Here is a 19,650-nt window from a genome sequence, read left to right on the forward strand (position 1 = left end):
GTCATACCGACTGATGTGAGCACAACAGAAGGGTTTTGAGACTTCTGGAACAGAACAGAAGTAACTCTACTGCCTGTCACTCAACCAGTGACATATTACCATATTACAGTACAGCTGTGTTCACATGGCACAACTGTTATGCAAGTCCCACAAACAATTAATAGGGATGGGATTCTGAAAAATCTTTCTGAAAGCATCTTAAGGGCCTGTTGATCACACCTGAATCCCAAGGTACTCAATCCCCAAGCCTGGACTAGCCAGAGGGACTGGAAAATGAACAAATACTACCTTTGGGTAACGCTCCAACTTCTCCTTCAGCTGGGACTCCTTCAAAGACTTTGTCATCAGTGGAGCTTCTTCCAGGCGTTTCCTACAGACATGGGAAGAAGGCGATTTGTCTGTAATTTTACAATGTGTTTTTACTTCATTAAGCTAGCAGAAGACCCAAGCAGGGTTGAAGAGAACTGCACAACTGTCCAATGCATCTCTCACTGGATTTTCCCCACCTCCTGAAACTACTGAGCATCAGCAACAATACTACATAACATTACTTTTATTGTGCAAGTTTAAAAGTAAGTTCACGACAGCAGATGCAAGCAAAGATCCTAAGAGGACAGGAAAGTCTGCTTGGACTACTAAAGAAGAGATGAACTTATTAATCCAATAAAGCAGAGACTAGGGTTGGACATGAATACTTCACATGGGCAGAAGAGCTACTGAACTTGAAAAACAATGCCAGCACAAAAAAGTTAGTAAGTATTAATTAGCAACAGGGAAAAAAAAAAAAGAAAAGTTTCAAATTATTCAAGAGCTGGTATTGTAGATGGTTATTAAAAGGAATAGTGGGTACAAAATAAAAGGCTTCTTGTATTTAAGGTGAAACAATAAATGTAAGAAAATAATTACATATTTGCCCATAAGTAAAGAAATTAGCTCAGACCAAACAGATCCCATACTCAGCTTTAGTACCTTTTCTTTGTATCTGAGTAACTGATGTGTAACTTGTCTTTATTTTTTATCCCTGGCCGTAAGGAGAAAGCATCAGCAAAACTGGAAATCAGGTATTTTTGGGGGGGTCTGTATTCCAGTAATCCCCAATCAAATGACTCTACATTTGTACCACTAAATACTCCAGACCTACAAGCAGCAGAGCAATTTACAGGCCATATTCTGTGTCCTCAGTGGCCTGAGGGAAAAAAAAATCAACTCTAAGTAAAAAGTTCTACTTGGACTTGGCTATAGTACATAAAGGAGACTGTTTTACAGTCTTGGAGAGTTATTGTAATGTTTAAAGGAATGCTTTGACCCATTTGAAATTAAATACATTAATGAAATAATTTCTTTAAGGAACATACAGACAGCAAAATGCTGTTGTGACAGGAAGGCCAGTTTATCTTCATCTGAGTTTTTATTGAACTGAGTTTGATAAAGTAAAATCATGAATATTTGAAAGCAAGCTACCTAAACAGTGCAATACACTGTTAGTCAGCTTCCTATAATTGCTATGTGTGTGTGTGTGCCTGTTCCAAACAGTCTCAGGTCTTGACTTGTGGCTAAGTTGGTCTTTCTGATGAGGTCTAATAAAAGGTTAATTCTGTTACTTAGAATATAAGGTATTTCTTACCGGCCAAAAATGCAACAAGCTCGGCTAATCACTGTCACTCTGCTTAACAACAGGACACAGCAAATCTCACTCACAGCAGAAAGGGAACTTGCCTCTCATTCTGCAGCTGTGCCAAACGTTTCCGTACATCATCCACTGTGACTTCAAAAAATTCATCAGGGAGCTCTTCTGGGGCATCAGGAAGTTGTTCTAGTAGGTCTAGGTGACATATAAGGGGCTCTCGTTCTACAAGCTACAGGAAAGAAAATGCACTTCAATTAGTTTTAAATGCATTACTTTGCTTTTCTTATAAGGTTCCTGAAAAAGAGTGAAAGGACAGTATTTGCAAACTGTCTTTTGACCTGTTCAGCTCTCTGAACTAAACCACTGGTTTCAAAGGGTTCCATTGCACACCTTTCAAAATTTTACCCTGGTTTCTGGTGCACAGAAAGATCCCTTAAACAGTGAAACACTTTTGTTTTGCACTTACAAAGTAAGTGCTTCACCCTGAGATCAGCCTTTGCTGCAACCAGAGCACACAGATGCAGGAGAGCAGTGCTCTGTGGGAATCAGCTGCAATAAAGGTACTTAAGACATTTACTGGCAACTTTCCCTACATACCAGAGCTGAGAGCAGGCACTCCAAGCTGTACACAGACACCTCTCTCACCTGCCCAGCAGGGCACAGAGAGCCTGGCTGCCTGCTCCCCCAGCCTCCAGAGCCCAGAGCTGGGTGTCATGATGGCAAACCTTCCAGTGCAGCTGGGCCTAGCCTAGAACTGTAGTTGCAGTTATGGAAAAACAAAAAAACCCCAACAAGCCAATACCAAGACTCACAAACCCCTAAAAATCTCAAACCATAGCCCCAACCACTTTGATCAAGAGCATTTGCCATCTCTGCAGGCAGCAGGGCTTTAATGGACCCCTCTCCAGGAAAGGTTATGTGCTGGCTACTCTCTCTTTTGCCCAAAGCACCAGCCGTGCCTGCATGTGAATACAAACCACGGCCAGAGTCAAGCATATGAGAGGCAGTTACACCTCCTGGCTCTCAAACAACTCAAACTTTTTAAATTCCAAAACTGTTTAAAGGAACAAAGCTTGCAAACATAGAGAACAGCATACTGAAGGCTAGAGGAGATGCAGGGAGGATCCAGCTCGTGGCTGAAGGGGTTCACAGGAACAAAAATTCTAGTAGTTAATCCAGCATTTCTTCCTAGTCAGCTGCCAGTAACAACGCCACCGTTCTGTGAATGAACCCGCTGCCCATTTCTTCTCCCCTCATTCTCTTATACACTCTTTACAATGCTAATTAACACCCAGATGTCCTCCCTCCATCCACTCACCCCTCCCCCAGGCACTGGCCACTTGGGAACAGGAGTCTTCTCAATTGTCTAAAGCATAACACAAATTACAAGGCAATGTTCACTCTACTTGTGGGTACTAAAGGGTAATTTGAGAAATTAAAAGATCGAGGTTATGTGGGTGGGACCTTCGGCTACTTTTAGAAAGCTGAGCAGGGTCAGCCCTAACGAGTGGGTAAAGGAGCCTGGCTGCAGCTTTCCCCGGGGCGGGGTGGGGGTGCCAGAGCTGCAGGAAGGACCCCAAGTGCCCAGGACCATCTGCTGGGGAGAAGCAGGCTGCACCGCGACCCCGACCACTGCCCACCGATGCTCCAGGGAGCACACATCTGTGTCAGAGGCCAGAGGAGATAATCACGCCTCCACAAGAACCCAGTGCACTTTAATCTCCTCAAACAGGCTGAGTTTCATTTCATTCTAAACACGTAGTGAAAGCAGATGTCTTCTGAAAAAGCCCAAACCCAAAAGACTGAGGAGGTATATCCTATGGCATGTTGTGAAGGGTGCTAGGATACAATGGAGAGAACTCTGAAGTCTGCATTAGCAAATCCTAGTTATCATCTAGTATTGGCTCTAGCCAATAGGCCTTTAGTTAATCCCAACAGCAGTGGGATTCCACAGGGAAAGGGCCAGCCTCTATCCAAATTACAGATAATGGTATCTGCCAAGGCCTTGGCAATCACAAGATGGCACAAGGCAGATACTCCAGTCATAAGTGTTCACTCCTCTTCCTTGCTGTGGACTCCAACAATCCTAAAGCGCAGACAGAATCCAAAAATTAACTTCCCACAATGATTACAAAAGAGACCCAGGAATACAAACCCACTTTCCAGCCCACTGTACACGCAGTGTTTTCTGCAACTGTGATAAAAGATAATCATCTCCTGTAACAATAAATGGCTACCACACGGATGTTCTACTTTCCATTATGTAAACTGGAGGAAAGCAAGCAGTAGGTTTTGCTGTCCTGCTTCTTGCAGGAGCCAAAGATGCTGTGCTAAGGTTTGGCACCTTCCTTCTTCAAAGTCTATTCTATAAAAACTGAAATGTCAGTCACTTTTCACCACGAGGCTGAAGCCGTATGTTCACAACAACATCTACATAAGTTCAGCCTATGTGACAAAGCCAGGTGTCAGGAAGAATGCAGTTCACTCTGTGGTCACCATCCTGGTCCCAGGGAAGCAAGTAAGCTGAGGAAAACTCTTCTGATTTAAGTAAAATAGTAGTCATTGTGCTTTCCACAGCAGTAAACTCTCCCTAGAGATCCACTTCCTCCCCACCACCTCTGGGAGTTCTAATCTCATGGTGAATCTGGTTTAAAGTTACCTTCTAATAATTAACATTCTGACATCAAAGTCAGCTTGCAGCTGTCTGTAAACCATCTTTAGCCCAAGAAATGAAGGGATGCCGGCACAGATTTTATCCAGCCTCTCTTCAGCTTCAAAAACCACACACAGGCAAAGCATTAATGGGAAGATTCTTTTACAAAAATGGACCTTTGATGTTTAAAAATAATTTGTTTTGTTTTGGTTTTTTTTTCCTCAGAACTGAAAAAGGACAAAAAGCAGATGCCATGTGGCTAGTCCTACTTGGCTGTTGCTGCTGGGAGAGTGCAAGATGGCAGGAGTGGAGGAGGGAACAAAATGTAATCAATCAGCAGCAAAAGTACCAGAGATCAAAGGGCTTGAAAGCAGCCGTCAAAATCACATGCTGTTTAACACAAGGACACAACTCCCCCAACAGAATCTGCAGCTGCTTCCAAAGCTGCTCTCAGAGTGGAAGGGCGGCTGGCTCCAGAAATGGTTTGAACTGGACTGTGATTCTGAGAACAACATCAGTTCATGTGAGTCCTTCAGTCACCACCACTCAGCCCATGCCCAAGAGCACAGCTCCACACCAGGCTGTGATGGCAGTGAAATGATGGAGTTCTGCCTCTCCCACCAGTGCACAGGGAAGTGTGGGCATCAAGACTGGTGAAGGATACCACCACAAACCCTTGCACTTCTTCTCCCTTCCCAGACACAATGGAAACTCCTCCTTTCCAAATCCCTCAGACAAGAGTGCAACTGAAGCAAGCAACATATGACAAATCACACAGCCTACTGTTTAATTCTCCATGTTAAGGGTCTGCTCCAAAAGGTTAAATAACACTGATCAGACAGACCCAAACATGTTGCTAATATACTGAAATATTCATCACTGCAGGTTGGCATGGCCTCTTTCTACTACTCCTACAATTCATAACTGCTCCACAGTCCTTCCAGGGCCTGGCTTCTGTTCCTAAACAATTCTGAACTCATAAAAAATAGGTTGCAACCACCAAGAAGTCAGCTAAGGTACAGTCTCTACATCAACGTGAAAACACTCATAGTCTTGCTAAATTCATCCTGAACTAAGCTCCCTTTGAAGCTCCCCAGGCATCCTTTCTTTCTACTAACAGCTTTCTATTGTTCAATCCTGGCTGGATCAGACCAGAGGAGATTCAAACCTCCAACTCTAGGAGGTACCAAAGAGTCGGAAACAACAAAGGGGATCTCTGAAGATGAAAGCTGGCCCCAGTGATGAGCTAAAAGAGCCACTCAATGAGAATCCAAAATGGGAAACTCTCAGTGCATAATAACAAGGAGTAAATTATCAATTGAATGGCTTCTGTACTTCATGTTATGCTACTTGCCAGACATACCCAACCTTCCTGAAGGGATTCAATCCCATACAGCTGCCCTACAGAAAACACACTTCAATGCCATTCCCAGCTCACTCTGGGATGGCATCACAGCACTTTTCAGCCATCAGTTCTGGTACCACAACACAGGCTCAATCACTTTCAATTTTAACAAAAACAGTTTTATTTCAGAGAAATCAACAATGGTGAGATGTGCAATCTGTCTTTCTCAGCAATAGTTAGAGAGAGACAGACCATTTAAGACACAAGATATTTTAGATTAAGACAAAAAACACTTCTATAAGCAAGCAGAAATACAAAAGGATGGAAGGTTTCTGCTTCATCTGCAATACTAAGAAAATTAAGTCACAGGGCTCAGGTAACAAAGTGGGCATTTGTTCATGAAATCTGAGGCACTGAGGTGTAGGATCTTCTGGAATGTGATTTAAGGCAGCTGCATTGCTTCTATTTGAACTATTCATCAAGGAAACCTAGACATTCAAAGTTTCGCCTGCCTCTGGACAGCAAATTCTTAAACTCTCCTTCCTCCTTCCTACTTCCTTTCTGAACTCAGGCAGAACTATATGTCATCAAGGCACCTAATCCTGTGACATCGGGAAAAAGTCCTAAATCTGGAAACATCTTTTTCCTCATGGGAGTGCAGCCTCAGGCAAGGCAGGATAAAAAAAAAAGCCCTTGTTGCCCAAACTGTAAACACATTTTCCCTTACCTGTTCTTGCTCCTTTCGCAGTTCTTGGCTGTTCTTAGATTTCTTTGGCTTAGAAGGGCCTGCAGGGCTGGAAAAAGTTGTTGGCAACTTTGAAGATGGTACAGCTGCAGGAGAGTCCCCCAGACACTCTCCATCTCCAAAGAAAGAGACAAATGGGGTAGGCTCAGGCTCTGGGGAATGCCATAGCTCCTCCAAGCTAGCATGAGAATCTTTAATTGAGTCTTGTTTGTGTGTGCAGCTGTTTAAAGATATAGCCACATCCCTGTGCTCCAAGTCCTTCGGAACTGTGCTTGCTTGAGGTAGAGGCACATCCACTGCTTCTTCCATAGAGCCTCGCCTCACTGTTGGCTCATTACAAGGCACCGTGGCACCCACAACTTGCTCCCCAACAGATGAAGTGCATTTCTTCATGACAACTCTTAAAAAAGACACCAAAAGAAAAAACAAAAAAATCATAATCCTAAGAGTACTGCCCTCTCTATTCTCAACATGTCCACGACACAAAGACAACAGATGCCTCAAATGCACCCTGATTTAACAACTTTCTTCTTCCAGATGCTTACAGAGAACAAGCTCCAGTTGCTGTGAAGTGTGGGGTAGAGGGTCAGGGGGTTGTGCAAAACAACAGAACAGGGATCTGCTCCTCTGGAAGAAAACTGCCTTCCAGAGAAAAACAGCAGTCAGTTGTAAAGCACAGCTTCTAATCACTCCTGCCTTCTGTATATACTGCAAAGAGCTGGCCAGGAGATCACAGAAAGGATGCCCCTACGCCAAATTCAGCCCCCAAAAGCCAGCAGAGCATGCAGAGGCTGGGAGTTAAGTGCCTGAGATCCAGAGCAGAGAAGAATGAAGTGGTAGCTGATTGCCCTCTCAGAGAGACTTTTAACTTTGAATTGTCTGTTCCACTCAAAGGAGGAAGGAAAAAAAAAGAAAAAAGAAAGAAACAAACAAGCTCTTTTAATCTGCACACGACTGGTCAGTGCCAGCATCTGCTGCTGTGCAAAGCACATCTGGGCAGCAGTTTGAGATAAACAGGCAAATGCAATAATTTCTGAGTGCCACAATGTTTTAGTTTGGTATCTTTTTTTTGTGAGTTTTTTCTTTTTCTTTGTCTTTCTTTAGGTATTTGAAACAAAATAAATTCACCACCAGAGTGGAAAGGGAAAATAAAGAGGCCAAACTTTGTTTCTCCCAACCTGACAATGGCATTGCCTCCAATCAGGCCAAGTGATTTCAGTGTTGTCTTCTCCAGGGCATCTTTTCCTGATATCTGCAACAAAACCAGAGGAGAGTAATTATGGCCTCTGATTCCTCAGGAAAGCATGTAAAGCTCTGTATAGAAAGAAGCCTGTATCCAAAGAAACACCACATAACACACGATACAGGTGAAAACACACTCCTGCAGTCGGAAATCAGACCTGAATCATCTGTATAAACCTGTACTGTTTTACCAAATTCAGAGCTTAATAAATAATCTCAGTGGGAGATGACCTACATATATTTTCATCTTATACACACATCCAAGTGGGATCCAACTACAGCGAAGCTACTTTTATGTCAGAAGTTAAATGACAGGCAACATCTCAGAGCTGCAGGACAGATGATTTCCTTACATACATCTCCTATCCATCTGCAATGATCTATTCCAGAATAAAGATGATCTGTCCACAGAGTTCAGTGGGAAGTAAAGGGGACAGCTAGAGAGAGCGAATTCCATAATATCCACATACAAAATATTTAACAAAACATTAATAGCAGAAGATCAAAACAGAGAAAAGCAAATATTTACTAAAATGAAAACACTGTTTTGACTCAAGCTTTAAAAGAAGTTGGAAAGAAAAACACAAATAGGTCATTGAGCTCATTTTATGGGCTCAGAGGTCTCAACGGCTCAAGGTTATGTTCCAAGAGAGCTTTTTTCCATACAGACACGTCATGCTTTGAAAAGACCAACATTTTTCTACTTCCCCTCTCAAGAAAGCTCAAAAGAAACACTTTCCAGGTTGGAAAGCAGAGCTAAGTTTTCTTATGTTTTAGGGACATGAGACAGTTGAGAAGCCTTTGCTGCCTTACCTCATCTCGCATGTAAATACAGACTGGAGACAATTCACCATGCTGTTCCATCAACTCCCTGCAAGAAAGAGCAAAACACTGCAGCATCTGCAGAACAGCCTAACCCCTGCAAAACCAGCACAGAGTAACAGTACAAAATGAAATCAGCTGGCAACACTGCAGCCTATGTTTCTCCATGGAGTTCCGAGTTCACAGGATCACTATTAGACATTAGGTAAACAATTTGCTTCAAGGCATTCACTTTTTCTTAAACACAGCCTAAAAGTTTAAAAACAAAGAAATAATTAAAGTAAATTCTGAAATTAGCTGATCTTACTAGATAAATTTAGCTCATCACTGTTCGTGTGCCTCAGTACCCAATCTGAAACATTACTTAATTATATTTGCTCTTTTTAATCCAAGTTAGAAACTTCATTATGGTTTAGACTGAACTTTCACTGGGGAGAGGTCCATTTCTTTTCACATATACACAGCAACAAACAAAATTAAATACCGCTCTAAAGCACATCAACTAAGGACAAGAAACTTGCCTGTCATAGTATCATTTTTAAAAAAGAAAAGAGAAAGTAAACCAAAACAAAGGGCATAATCTTTCAGATTCCGGAGATCATAAAAAAAGTAAAGCCAAATGAAAGGCTGCCACTCTAGACAAAGTGAAAATCAACCCGTATTTAAGCATTTCAGTGATGCAGGACACATATGAGCAATGATGCAAACTCTCAACAGCTCATCTGCAGAGGAAGAAGAAGTGAAGGACCCTTAGCACTGAGATGGGGAAAAACCAGTAAGATGCTACTCTTTCCATTTTCCTCTAGATAAGTAATTTTGAGACATTCCAGTAAAAGAGAAGCTTTATTATATGTTCATTTGGCCAAATATGAAAGACGGACAGGGAAAGCACAATCACAGCCTATCACAGCAAGTCTCAGTTCTCATCCAGCCAAGATGATGTGATTTCAAAAGGGGGAAAAAAAGGATTGATACTTTCAGCAAGAAAACCTCAGATGTCTACAGAAAAGTAAAAAGCCTTATAAAATTAACCAGTACATTATGCTGAATCACTGGAATCAGTGAGAGCATTATATTCAACACCAGAAGAAGCTCTGTCACACTGGTCTCCACTTTCAGCAAAGTGAAACTCAAACTGAAATCAGACAAGAATGTGGTAAAACAAGAGACTGAGGAGAATACTTGGCTTCTCATGCCAAGCATGCCAATCTAAGAGGCAAACAGGAAAACACTGTCCAGTCTAAGATAGTGCTGGTTTGGAAAGATATACCTGGCTGAATTCTCAAAAGCATTTTCTCAGAAGTTTCAGATTCAGACATTTCAGCCTACCTCAGCCTGGGAAACTACAAAAGGTGAGAACGTTGCCCAGGATATTGCCCATCTACACAATGAGGATTGAAAAGCTTTATCCTTCTCCGCAGACCCCGTCAGCTTTTCTTAGCACATTCTGTCTTGAACTCCCTGTGCTTGCAGTCGCACCAGGATGTCCCTTGGTAAAGGGCTGTATGCACCATCTGCACTGCAACAGTTGGTTTATCACGAAACACAGAACAGTGGTAAACTCCCTTGATCTTACTGCTCTCTACAGTCCAGTCCTGGGGGCAGGGAGGGGGGAATGGCTTTCCACTCACCCCAACAGGAAACCAGCACCTATCACCCATGACTTAAAGAGAAACCACCCCTCTGCAAAGCAGATAAGGAAATCCACCTGGCAGCCCAGGAACATGACATATCCTTGCTCACCTCCTGAGGCCTTTGGAGCCAGTTCCCAAGGTCAGCTTGGCATTTTATGTCTATCAATACAAACCAGTGTTTGGTATTGAACACCTAAGGAGCTTTGCAAATGACTGACTTACAGGTTTATGTGAACACTTCCACTTAGCTAACTCTTCAGCCACCAGATTCAGCCTGCAGCGAATTTCACAGGAAAAACCAAAACCTACAGGACCCTAGCTGCTTGAAAAAAATTCCAGTAGTTTTCAACAAAAATTAGAAGTTTTGGGAAGATATTTCTACTTCATATTACCCTGAATTGTTTGTAATTCCCCAGTAGCAATAATAACCACACTTTCTCCTAAGCACATATGCAAAACATTAATTAGTTTGGCATTCAAATGTCACAAAATTTAAGCAGAAACTCTGACTGCTTCTATCTAATACATCACTTACACCTAGATTTGTACATTCAGGTACATTCCCTACCTTATGCCTAAAATTGCAAGCACTGTAACTGGGGCATGGAACAGGGTATAAGTCTAAGAACACGATGTCAGTGATCAATGCATGCTGCACTATGACTTTTCCTGGAAAGGAGCTTAATGAACAGAGACCCACCACTTAAAACATTGTGCCCTCAGCATCACATAACTTAAACACTTCTGTTTTGAGATGCAATATTACCAGACACAAAGTTATGTCGGGAGTTACGTAGGAAAAGGATCCCTTAAGTAACAGTCAAAATCTACCCAGTCAATCAAGTGTCTGGTTCTGAAGTGACGGTACATTGCGCGGTCTGTCTGCGCTGTGGCCACACTGACTGCTGCTGCTAGAAATCTGAGAACTCCACAGACAGACATGCAATACACCCAGCCAGCAGGGAAAGACCACCTTAGGACATGGGTAACATTTTCTGTTATGGTAACAAGGAAATAGCCTTTTGCACTTTAGCAACCCACCTGCCCAGCAGAGGATCAGAGTCTGCATAATCAAACAGGTCTTATTGCTCTCAGTGCAGCAGTTCCAATTAATGTTCAATTGAGTAGCATCATGTTCACAGCTACTTAACAACAACAGCTTTGTCGATATTATCTGCTACATTCAAAATGCTTCCTGGAGGAGCAGATTAGAAGAATACATACAATCAATGTATTACACCATACTGTAACACATACCTATTTAGCCCAGCATGAAGTAACAAAAGAAACTGAACTGAGAAGGAGTCAACCAGCCTATGAAGTAGAAAATGAAGGGAAATAACCATTAAATTCCATGAAAATTCATCAAGGACATTTAAACTTAGACTCAAAACTAAGCTACAATGACATATAAGTGAAACCAGAAGACACTCAGGATCGAGAGCACCACTGGAAAATTATGATACTTAATCTTTGAGTAATTCTCAAGAGCCAGAGAACATCAACAGTTTCCAGCTGAAGGATGTGAGGGACCAAATCTGTTAAGCACAAACCAAAACTGAGATGTCTGGTTTAATTGTAGCAGTCTATATGCCATCTTGACCAAATAGTTAAAAGTTTGCAACAGCACAGTGGTATGGAACAAGGCGGGTCACAAGGAAACCCAGAAGTAGAGCAAATCCAAACAGAGCAAGCTACAAAACCAGTCCTGAGGGTCAGGTCTATTTTAGAAAAGTCAGCAGCTGAGAACTACTTCCAGACCAGTTGCAACATATTCCAAGGAGTTTATAGTACCAAGACTGTAAGACCGCTACCTCAGAACCCTTCTCCCAGCCACCACAACAAATCCATTGTGCAGAAAGTAACAGACACACCAGAGCATCCAAAATACTATATTCAAGTCTCAGATTATGAAACACCGTTCACCCTCTGACTCAAGGTGAACAATCAAACCAACACTAGAATAGGGTTGCCTCCATTATGATTCTGCAATTAGTTATTCTCCTTCAGAAACAAAAAGCACTATACAATGCTCTGCAGGAATCAAGAGATTAAGTTGCTCATACAAAAGAACATTGTCTTGTGATACAAGACCCAGGCTCCAACTTCCCTGACTCCTCTGGCAGCAGTACCTGAGGAAACTCCCAAGGTCAGTGCCTGATGATGAAAGGCAGAAAAAAAACCCCTAACTTGCCTCAATTGGAGAATTGGAACAAAAGATGACCAGAGTGTGTTTAGCACACCATAGCACATTGCTGCACTCAGACTTCTCCAGACAATCCAGGAAAGACACTGATCCCCACCTTATTTTCAATAGATTTTGCTTCCAATTAAGATTACCTGTATCCCTTGAGGAATCCTCAGTAACGGTGCACAAAAGATAAAGGACTGATGAGACACAGAGAAACAGTACAAAATCACAGAAAAGGCAGACAGAACAGCCCAGGGAATAAAAGCTTGAACCTCAAGCTGCTGTCAGGAAAGGTGGATGACAAACATTTAAGAGAAAAAAATCTTAGGCACAAAGGAACATGTCCTCACCAAAGACCAACAGGAGAGAAAGCCAGCTGGACTTATAGAATCTAGTTTCATTCACTTTTCCAAAAAATGCTTTCCACTTCTATCCAAGCTACTCTTTGAAGAGTCTTCTAAAAATGTATAGAAAATAACTGAACCGAATGAATGACCCCATAGAAGCTGTGAAGAATCATAATGACTATCAAAGATGTCTCTGAGTGTCCATAGTGCAACCACTCTATGGACAACAGCCCATAAAACTGCTGAAGGTGCAAGGCAGGCAAGAGTGGGAGACAGAAATGCAGGCTTCTTGCTCATAGGGCAGACAATACTGTGCCCTCAACCAGCCTCTGAAGCACAGACTCCACGCAAAGATCTCCAGAGACTTATTTTTGTCTAACTCTTGGACGCAGCAGGCTCCTCCTCCAGCTGCTGCTAATCCATTACATGCACCCACTGAGGCAGGCACACACATCAAACATACTGTCCTCTCTTTGATGTGCTGCTCTTCAGAAGGGGAACAGCAAGCAGATTAGATTCCTTCATGTAGTGATCTGACAGGGCCTGTAAACATCTTGTGCAAGGACTGCCACACGCTGAGAGGAGGAGCAGCCCTACAATAGCTTCCAGACCTTCTTCAGACCCAATTAGCCAAGATGGATGCTGGAAACCCAGGGGAAATTCCAGTGGATTTAGAATACTTCCCCTCACGCACTTAGAGCGGCTGAGCATTCCAGGAAAACATCTCCAGTTGGAAAGTCCAAGGAAGGATTCAGCAAACATCAACAATTAGCTGACTAGTTAGTCAACTGAATCAAAACACATTCAACAGCAACTCAGCCCATTAAATCCATACAGATGGCTGAAAATTCAGCTTGTTCTGTGACTAAATCACACACAGCATCTTTGCTGCTTGTTGAACTTAACCAAGATTGCAAAGTCCATCCAAACATCTGAACTTAGATTCCAGAGGGCAAAAAAGAGCAGATGTGTTCTGAACTGAAGTTACGAGTGCTTAGCACACTGCAGCAGTTAGAACCTTAAGATCAACATGTACATTAACTAGTAGTATTACAATGACCTGTAACCAATAAAACCACTTTGAAAGAGCAAAAATTTATGAAAAGCTCAAATTTAAACCAAAGAAACAATCAATTAATATGTGAGAAAGTCACACATAAAGGTTGTCACTATCAATAATTACCGCCTCCCACTAGTCTAGCAGTCCCCAAACTGCAACAGGCACTCCTCTCTCACAGAGGGCTCAGAGGGTGTAGTAAGGGACAAGAGAGGACTTAAAACACTCGGGAAAATTACACCTGTGTTTTTTGTCCTACCTCTTTCCTCAATTCAAAGAAACAGAATTCTTTTATCTCTAGCATTTATGTGAATACTGTTCCTTTGCTTATGAATAAATGTCACATTGTAGACCTGGTCCGTGATTAAAAACAGAATGGCTGTCACAGCTTCAAGGCTTCCTCTTCCAAACCATGAAAAATAGAGAAGTGCCTTTCTGTGAGAAAACTTTATTAGTTTGACATTTCAAAACAATACAGCCTTTTAAAATCAAAGCTGAAGACAAGAGGTAGCACTCAATGTAGACTGGACTAAAATAACAAGATTTCTAACCCATGTACATATTCAATAAACGTAGAACCAGAAATTCTTCTATTTAAACAGGATCTAATGAGTCTTTTGAAGATTCCACATTAACTTGCTGAGAGCTCCAGATTTCCTTGAAGAACTTGCACAACAGAAAGCCTCAAAAGCAACAGCAACCCATAAGAAAGAATTCCCTGCACTACAGGGAACTGCAGCACAGAAATACTGGGGATCAAGATCATCCAGGCTTGACACACACATCTCTAGCAGTAACAACTTCAAACAGGTTTGTGTAAAAGAAAGGTGGTGCAACATATCCCAGTATTGTCACAGCTTTAGCAGTTTGTTGCAGTTTATGCCCTGAATCAGAAGTCGTATTCCTGGATTAAAAAACAATAATAAAACTATGGATTGTCAAATCTGAAAGACCAATGAAAATGCAAACATCTCTGTTATAAACGAGAAATCACATCCAAATAAATGCAAATTCTACAAATCTGAAGGATTTAGCTGGGTCACTGTAACAAGTAATCAGTGGCATGCAGAGATTTAGCCAAACAAGTATTTTCTCACTGCATTGCTCACCTGATCTTTGCAAAATGGTTAAGAAGTTCCCACAAGGTCTGTTGGCAGAGGAAGGTGTCTTGCAAACGGGAGCCATCATCAAGTTGTAATGCTATCCGGACCTACAAGAACACTTCAATGAATTCAACTGAATATTGAATGAAAGCTTATTTTTCTTCACAATTTTTTAAAATACTTCAGTGCTTCTTGTTCATCTGTGCAGGCATTGAGGCCTGAATTCTTGTTTGTTGGGATGAATGGCTCCTGAGCATGGGGGAGGCCATCCTGGAATATTAACTTCCATGGGCCCCTCTCCCCTGCCGTATCTTGAACTGAAACATATTCAGAGAAAAGCCAATGCAAACATTCCAAATAATGCGCCATCGCAAGCAATGGAGGCTTTCTGTTTTATACCAGATGAAACTTTACAGTAGGGGTTTTCACAGCCACATAAAACAAATTCCAATAACCCAGACATGACTGATGCATTTGCACCATCTAAAACACCAACACAGAGCACAGTTGACTTCAGCATCATTTTGCAGAACAACTTCCCTGGGACAAAACAGTTTACTTGCATATCCACACAACAAAACAATGAACACAGATAGTTCCCATTTATCCCAAACAACCAGTCCAAAGAAATGACATTCGTAACTTGCAACTCACTAATGCTTCCTAACATCACATTTTGACATACAATTTAAGAGTGAAGTAACAAAAAATCTCAACAATAATTCTAGTGGTTAAATTAATGAGTTCTTGAATACCTGCAGAAAAAGGCAAGGGCCAGATAGTGGCCAATTTTAACAGGTCCTTTCCAACCTGGAATGCGAATATCCACATACATTATCAGGTGCTACACAGACTTTAGAGAATTGCTTCCCTACCTCTCCCCCACAATCAATCAATCAATCAATTCAAGGCATTTCTAAAGTGAACATATGCTGGGGTTGGTCCTGACGAAATTTAGCAGCTAACCAAGAGACAGAGAATGGCAGAGCACTTCAAGTGTTATCTTTACCTTTTAGAGAATACTCAGCCTTTTTCAGAATGTCTAACTCTTAAGTTTCCAATTAGCTCACCTGTCTAAAGAAAAATCATAAAAAGTCCTGTATCCACTAGATAGAACCTGGTTTCTCCAGTCAATTTTAGTTTTCAGAAGTCCACAAAAACTGGCCTTATTCCAGAGCCTGAGAAGGACATTAGCCCAAGATAGCCAAAGCCACTTTCTTTCATTCTGTGTTTTCATGTGTCCCTTCTGTGTGCAAGCATGAGGGCAGGGGCTATAGAGACATGGGAAAGAGACATCACACATTCCAGCAATCCACCGTGATTTCCATGCAGGAATATGTTTGTCATCTGCCTTGGCTCCCACTAGTCCTCGCAGGACTGCAAATGCTGATCTGCTGGAGACAGGAATTTTTCTACATAAAAGGAACAGTGGCACCATTAATAATGAGCCGACAGTACAATGTCGTTTCATCCCACCGCTAACACAACCTCCTGGTTCTTCCTACATGGGAGACAAGCCTTAGATTATTCTCAGCTACAGCAGAGCGATGACAGCTGACATCACTATTCTGTAACAATCCAGCCCAGAAATTCACACTACCAGTTGCATCAGTTTTTGGGCAACAGTTCAAAGCTAAACATGTCACGAAAGTCCTATTCAGTCTCTTCGAAAACCCCAGGGACTACATAAAATAATAGAGATCAGTGCCAATTATTGTCTAAGTTTACAAACATTTAAACAAGAGGCTGACAACTTTAACACCAGAGCTGTACTGATGGTGCTCCTGCGTCACCTGCCATCACAAAGGGAATTTGTTCCATTTTTCACTAAAGAACTGTCTTACAGGAAACAATGTTTTCCACATGCAAAGGCAAATCCAAAAGTCTTCTATTTTTAAAACATCAGATTTGCTGAACAAACTCACGATTTATCAAAACCTGTATTCTGTCTCTAGGGTAACTACTTTTACTACAGGAAAGCATACCACATGCATAATCTTAACAGAACACACAATAACAAAAGACACAGAATCAAATTCATCCCAGCATTACTGCAGCTAGCCAGCACAACTGAGTCTGCATCTCAACTGCCACTACATCCCAGTCACAGTCATCTGGGTGTTATGAAATTCCCCATTTTTTAACACATACTCCCTGTGGCAGGGAATTCTCTTCAGTCAGTTTTCTGTACAAAGTCTTTTCTTACACTGTGAAATTCTCCCAAGTAAAATCTGCTCAAGTTTGTTGGGCACGGACTCCACTCTTCACATGCACTTTTGCTGCATCTTCTCACGTTTGTGACACAGAAACCAGCAACTCCCAGGAAAGCCTCACTTCTGTAGATTGTTCTGCTGAACTGCAACTAAATAATAACAACTTACACTTCTATTAGCTTTTCTTTTTAGTGATCTAAAATAACAATTCCACACTATAACCCCTCTCCTAACAGTGAATAGTCCTTCTTGCCCTTTCTCGCAATTTAACTTCAGGGGAAAAAAAATATCTTCCTTCAGTACCTCCCAAACTGGATGCAAATGTCAGATAGTCATCACTGCATCATTTCAAGAGAAACACTTTTCTCTGGAAGACAAAATCCATTCCACCGCAACATTTCACTGACAATTCTAAGCAGATGTGACTGGTTTGTGGTATTTTTTTAAGTAAAGACATCATTTGAAGTACAAATGTCTTTCTACCCCCAAATCAGAAAAAAGGCATTAGTGCCAAAACAAAGAACATGGAGGTTTTACAGACAAAAATAGGGACATCGGGGACCCCCAAAACTATGTTACACAGTGAACTGAAGCAGAGACTCCAAAGCTGCCTCACACCTCAAAGTTCACTTTTCAATGTATCCGTTTCTCTCTGTGACAGAGTAACTGCCTTTAAAAAACACCACTAACACTGCTTAGCTGAAAGACATTAAGAGATCAGCACCAATAGACCTGAAACTTACATGAAAATGGAGAAATTTCCTATGAGTAAGTTAACAAATAGCAAGATGACTGCTAGAGACAGACAAATTTCCAGTCCCAGGCTACTTAAGTAAGACCACGCATCATTTTTACAACATGAAGAGTTTACGCTCAGTAACACATCCATCGCTTGATAGCGATGAAAGTTAGGCCTATGGCCACAGGGATACATACAGAAGATTTTTACACTCCTAAAAGCGGCCACAATTTCTAGCAAAAACAGCATCCATAAGCCCTTTGCAAATGATACTAAATAGGGATATTTGACCACTGATGAACACAGAACATGTTACGAAAGACTCTAAAGTCTTTCATGTGTAAACACACCATGAACACCAATGCTGTGAAAGCAGCAAAAGACGGTTCTGTAAGAATCAGAGATTTAGTCAAAATCCAGAGCTGGACAACAGCAACTGAAACAGAAATTAGGAATGGGAACTGAATTAGTCATCACTGGTGTTTAACTTCTTAGCTATCCAGGACTACTAGTTTTTCAGCTCCCCAAACCATCCCACTCTCCTCCAGCACAGCTGCTACTCAGTGTTCATGCAGACTAAGTAAAGACTTTCAGCTACCTAATTACCATTTTCGACTGTACTGCAACCAGTCTTCAGGTGGTCTCTCACATAGACATTGGCCATGCCAGCCTGTGCTCTTGATCATTAGATCTGATGGGATTATATCAGCACAACTGATAACTGAACAAATCAGGTCACATTGCATAAATGAACATACCGTGGTTCCAGCTACTGCTCTGTTGGAGACTGGCACCATCTCCAGTTTGGCATTGTTGGGCAGCCTAGCAAATCTCCACTGCAAAGAGAGGTCCAAAACATTCCTCTGAAATCTGAAGGAGAACAAAGCCTATGAGCAATACAAAGTCCAGGTATTGTGCAAGAGCATTCCCAGGAGGCTGACTAGAAGCCATAGAACATGATTCAATAATAAACAATTGATAATTATAAAAGCATCATCAACAAAAGCTAATCTGCACACCAAAACAACTGCAGTCTGTAGAGGTCACAGAAAAGATACCCAAAATTATGTACTCCCTTTAAAGGTTTTAAAAAGATAAACAGCAACCAACTACAAAACCAAGCCTGGTTAAATATATATATATATATATATATATATATATATTTTTAGTGCTACTCAGACAATTGAGCTCTCAATTAAGACACCATAAAAGCAGAGGGTCAAACCCCCGCGTAAGAGAAGAGACGGGCGTTGCTGGTCTGTGGCCTGGATGAGGTGCACGCGTGGGTGTCCCGTGGCAGCGGACATGGGGCCTCGCCCTGTCCCAGCAGCGAAAGGAACGTGGTACAGGGACACCGGGACGAACCGACTTGAACAGAGTTCGGAGCGTGCCCCGGCCCCTCGCACTCCCACCGCCCGCTGCGGGCTCCGCCAGGCCCTGCACACCCCGCGGACGGGCCGCGGGCTCCAGCAACGCCGGGCCCGGCGCGCAGAACGGGCCCCACGGCCGCAGGCAGCCGGGCCCGGCCCCACGGCGACACTCACTTCAGGCCGTACTCGCCAGGGCTGCCACCCTGCTTCCTGCAGACCTCCTCGAGGACCTGCGGAAAGAAGAGAGGCGTCACGGCCGGCCTGCGGCCCTGCCACCGCCTTCCCCTCAGCCCCCTCCCTGTCGCGGACCCACCTGGAGCAGGACCGTGCCGGGCCCCACCCGCACCGTGACCCGCCGCCCGCTGGGCGCCAACACCGACACCGCGGCGCCGCCCCCGCCCGCCGCCGCCATCTTCCCCTGCCGTGCCAGCTCCGCGCGGCCGGGGCGGAGTCGGCCCGGGGCCGTCCCGCTGCGGGCCCGCCCCGGCGCGCCCGGCCCGCACCGGAGACGAGGAGGATGGGGGCACTGGCCTGGCCCGGCTCGGCCCGGCGGCTGCGGAAG

The 19,650-nt window shown here is 42.9% G+C and overlaps 1 protein-coding gene across 2 annotated transcripts in view; it reads right to left on the reverse strand.

The window, feature by feature from the left end:
• Positions 1 to 19,650, reverse strand: part of ASPSCR1 (ASPSCR1 tether for SLC2A4, UBX domain containing) — a 37,645-nt gene extending 17,995 nt beyond the window's left edge. For both annotated transcript variants that reach the window (XM_063409127.1, XM_063409126.1), the window contains exons 1-10: positions 19,402 to 19,650; positions 19,263 to 19,318; positions 18,477 to 18,588; positions 14,773 to 14,873; positions 11,326 to 11,382; positions 8,426 to 8,483; positions 7,549 to 7,622; positions 6,353 to 6,770; positions 1,717 to 1,856; positions 289 to 370 (exon numbers count right to left, since the gene is read on the reverse strand). In XM_063409127.1, the coding sequence (XP_063265197.1) occupies positions 289 to 370; positions 1,717 to 1,856; positions 6,353 to 6,770; positions 7,549 to 7,622; positions 8,426 to 8,483; positions 11,326 to 11,382; positions 14,773 to 14,873; positions 18,477 to 18,588; positions 19,263 to 19,318; positions 19,402 to 19,500 (1,197 nt within the window). In that variant the 5' untranslated portion in view covers positions 19,501 to 19,650. The remainder of the gene's footprint in view (positions 1 to 288; positions 371 to 1,716; positions 1,857 to 6,352; positions 6,771 to 7,548; positions 7,623 to 8,425; positions 8,484 to 11,325; positions 11,383 to 14,772; positions 14,874 to 18,476; positions 18,589 to 19,262; positions 19,319 to 19,401) is intronic.

This window comes from Prinia subflava, chromosome 12, assembly GCF_021018805.1.
Source record: "Prinia subflava isolate CZ2003 ecotype Zambia chromosome 12, Cam_Psub_1.2, whole genome shotgun sequence".
Taxonomy (NCBI): Eukaryota; Metazoa; Chordata; class Aves; order Passeriformes; family Cisticolidae; genus Prinia; species Prinia subflava.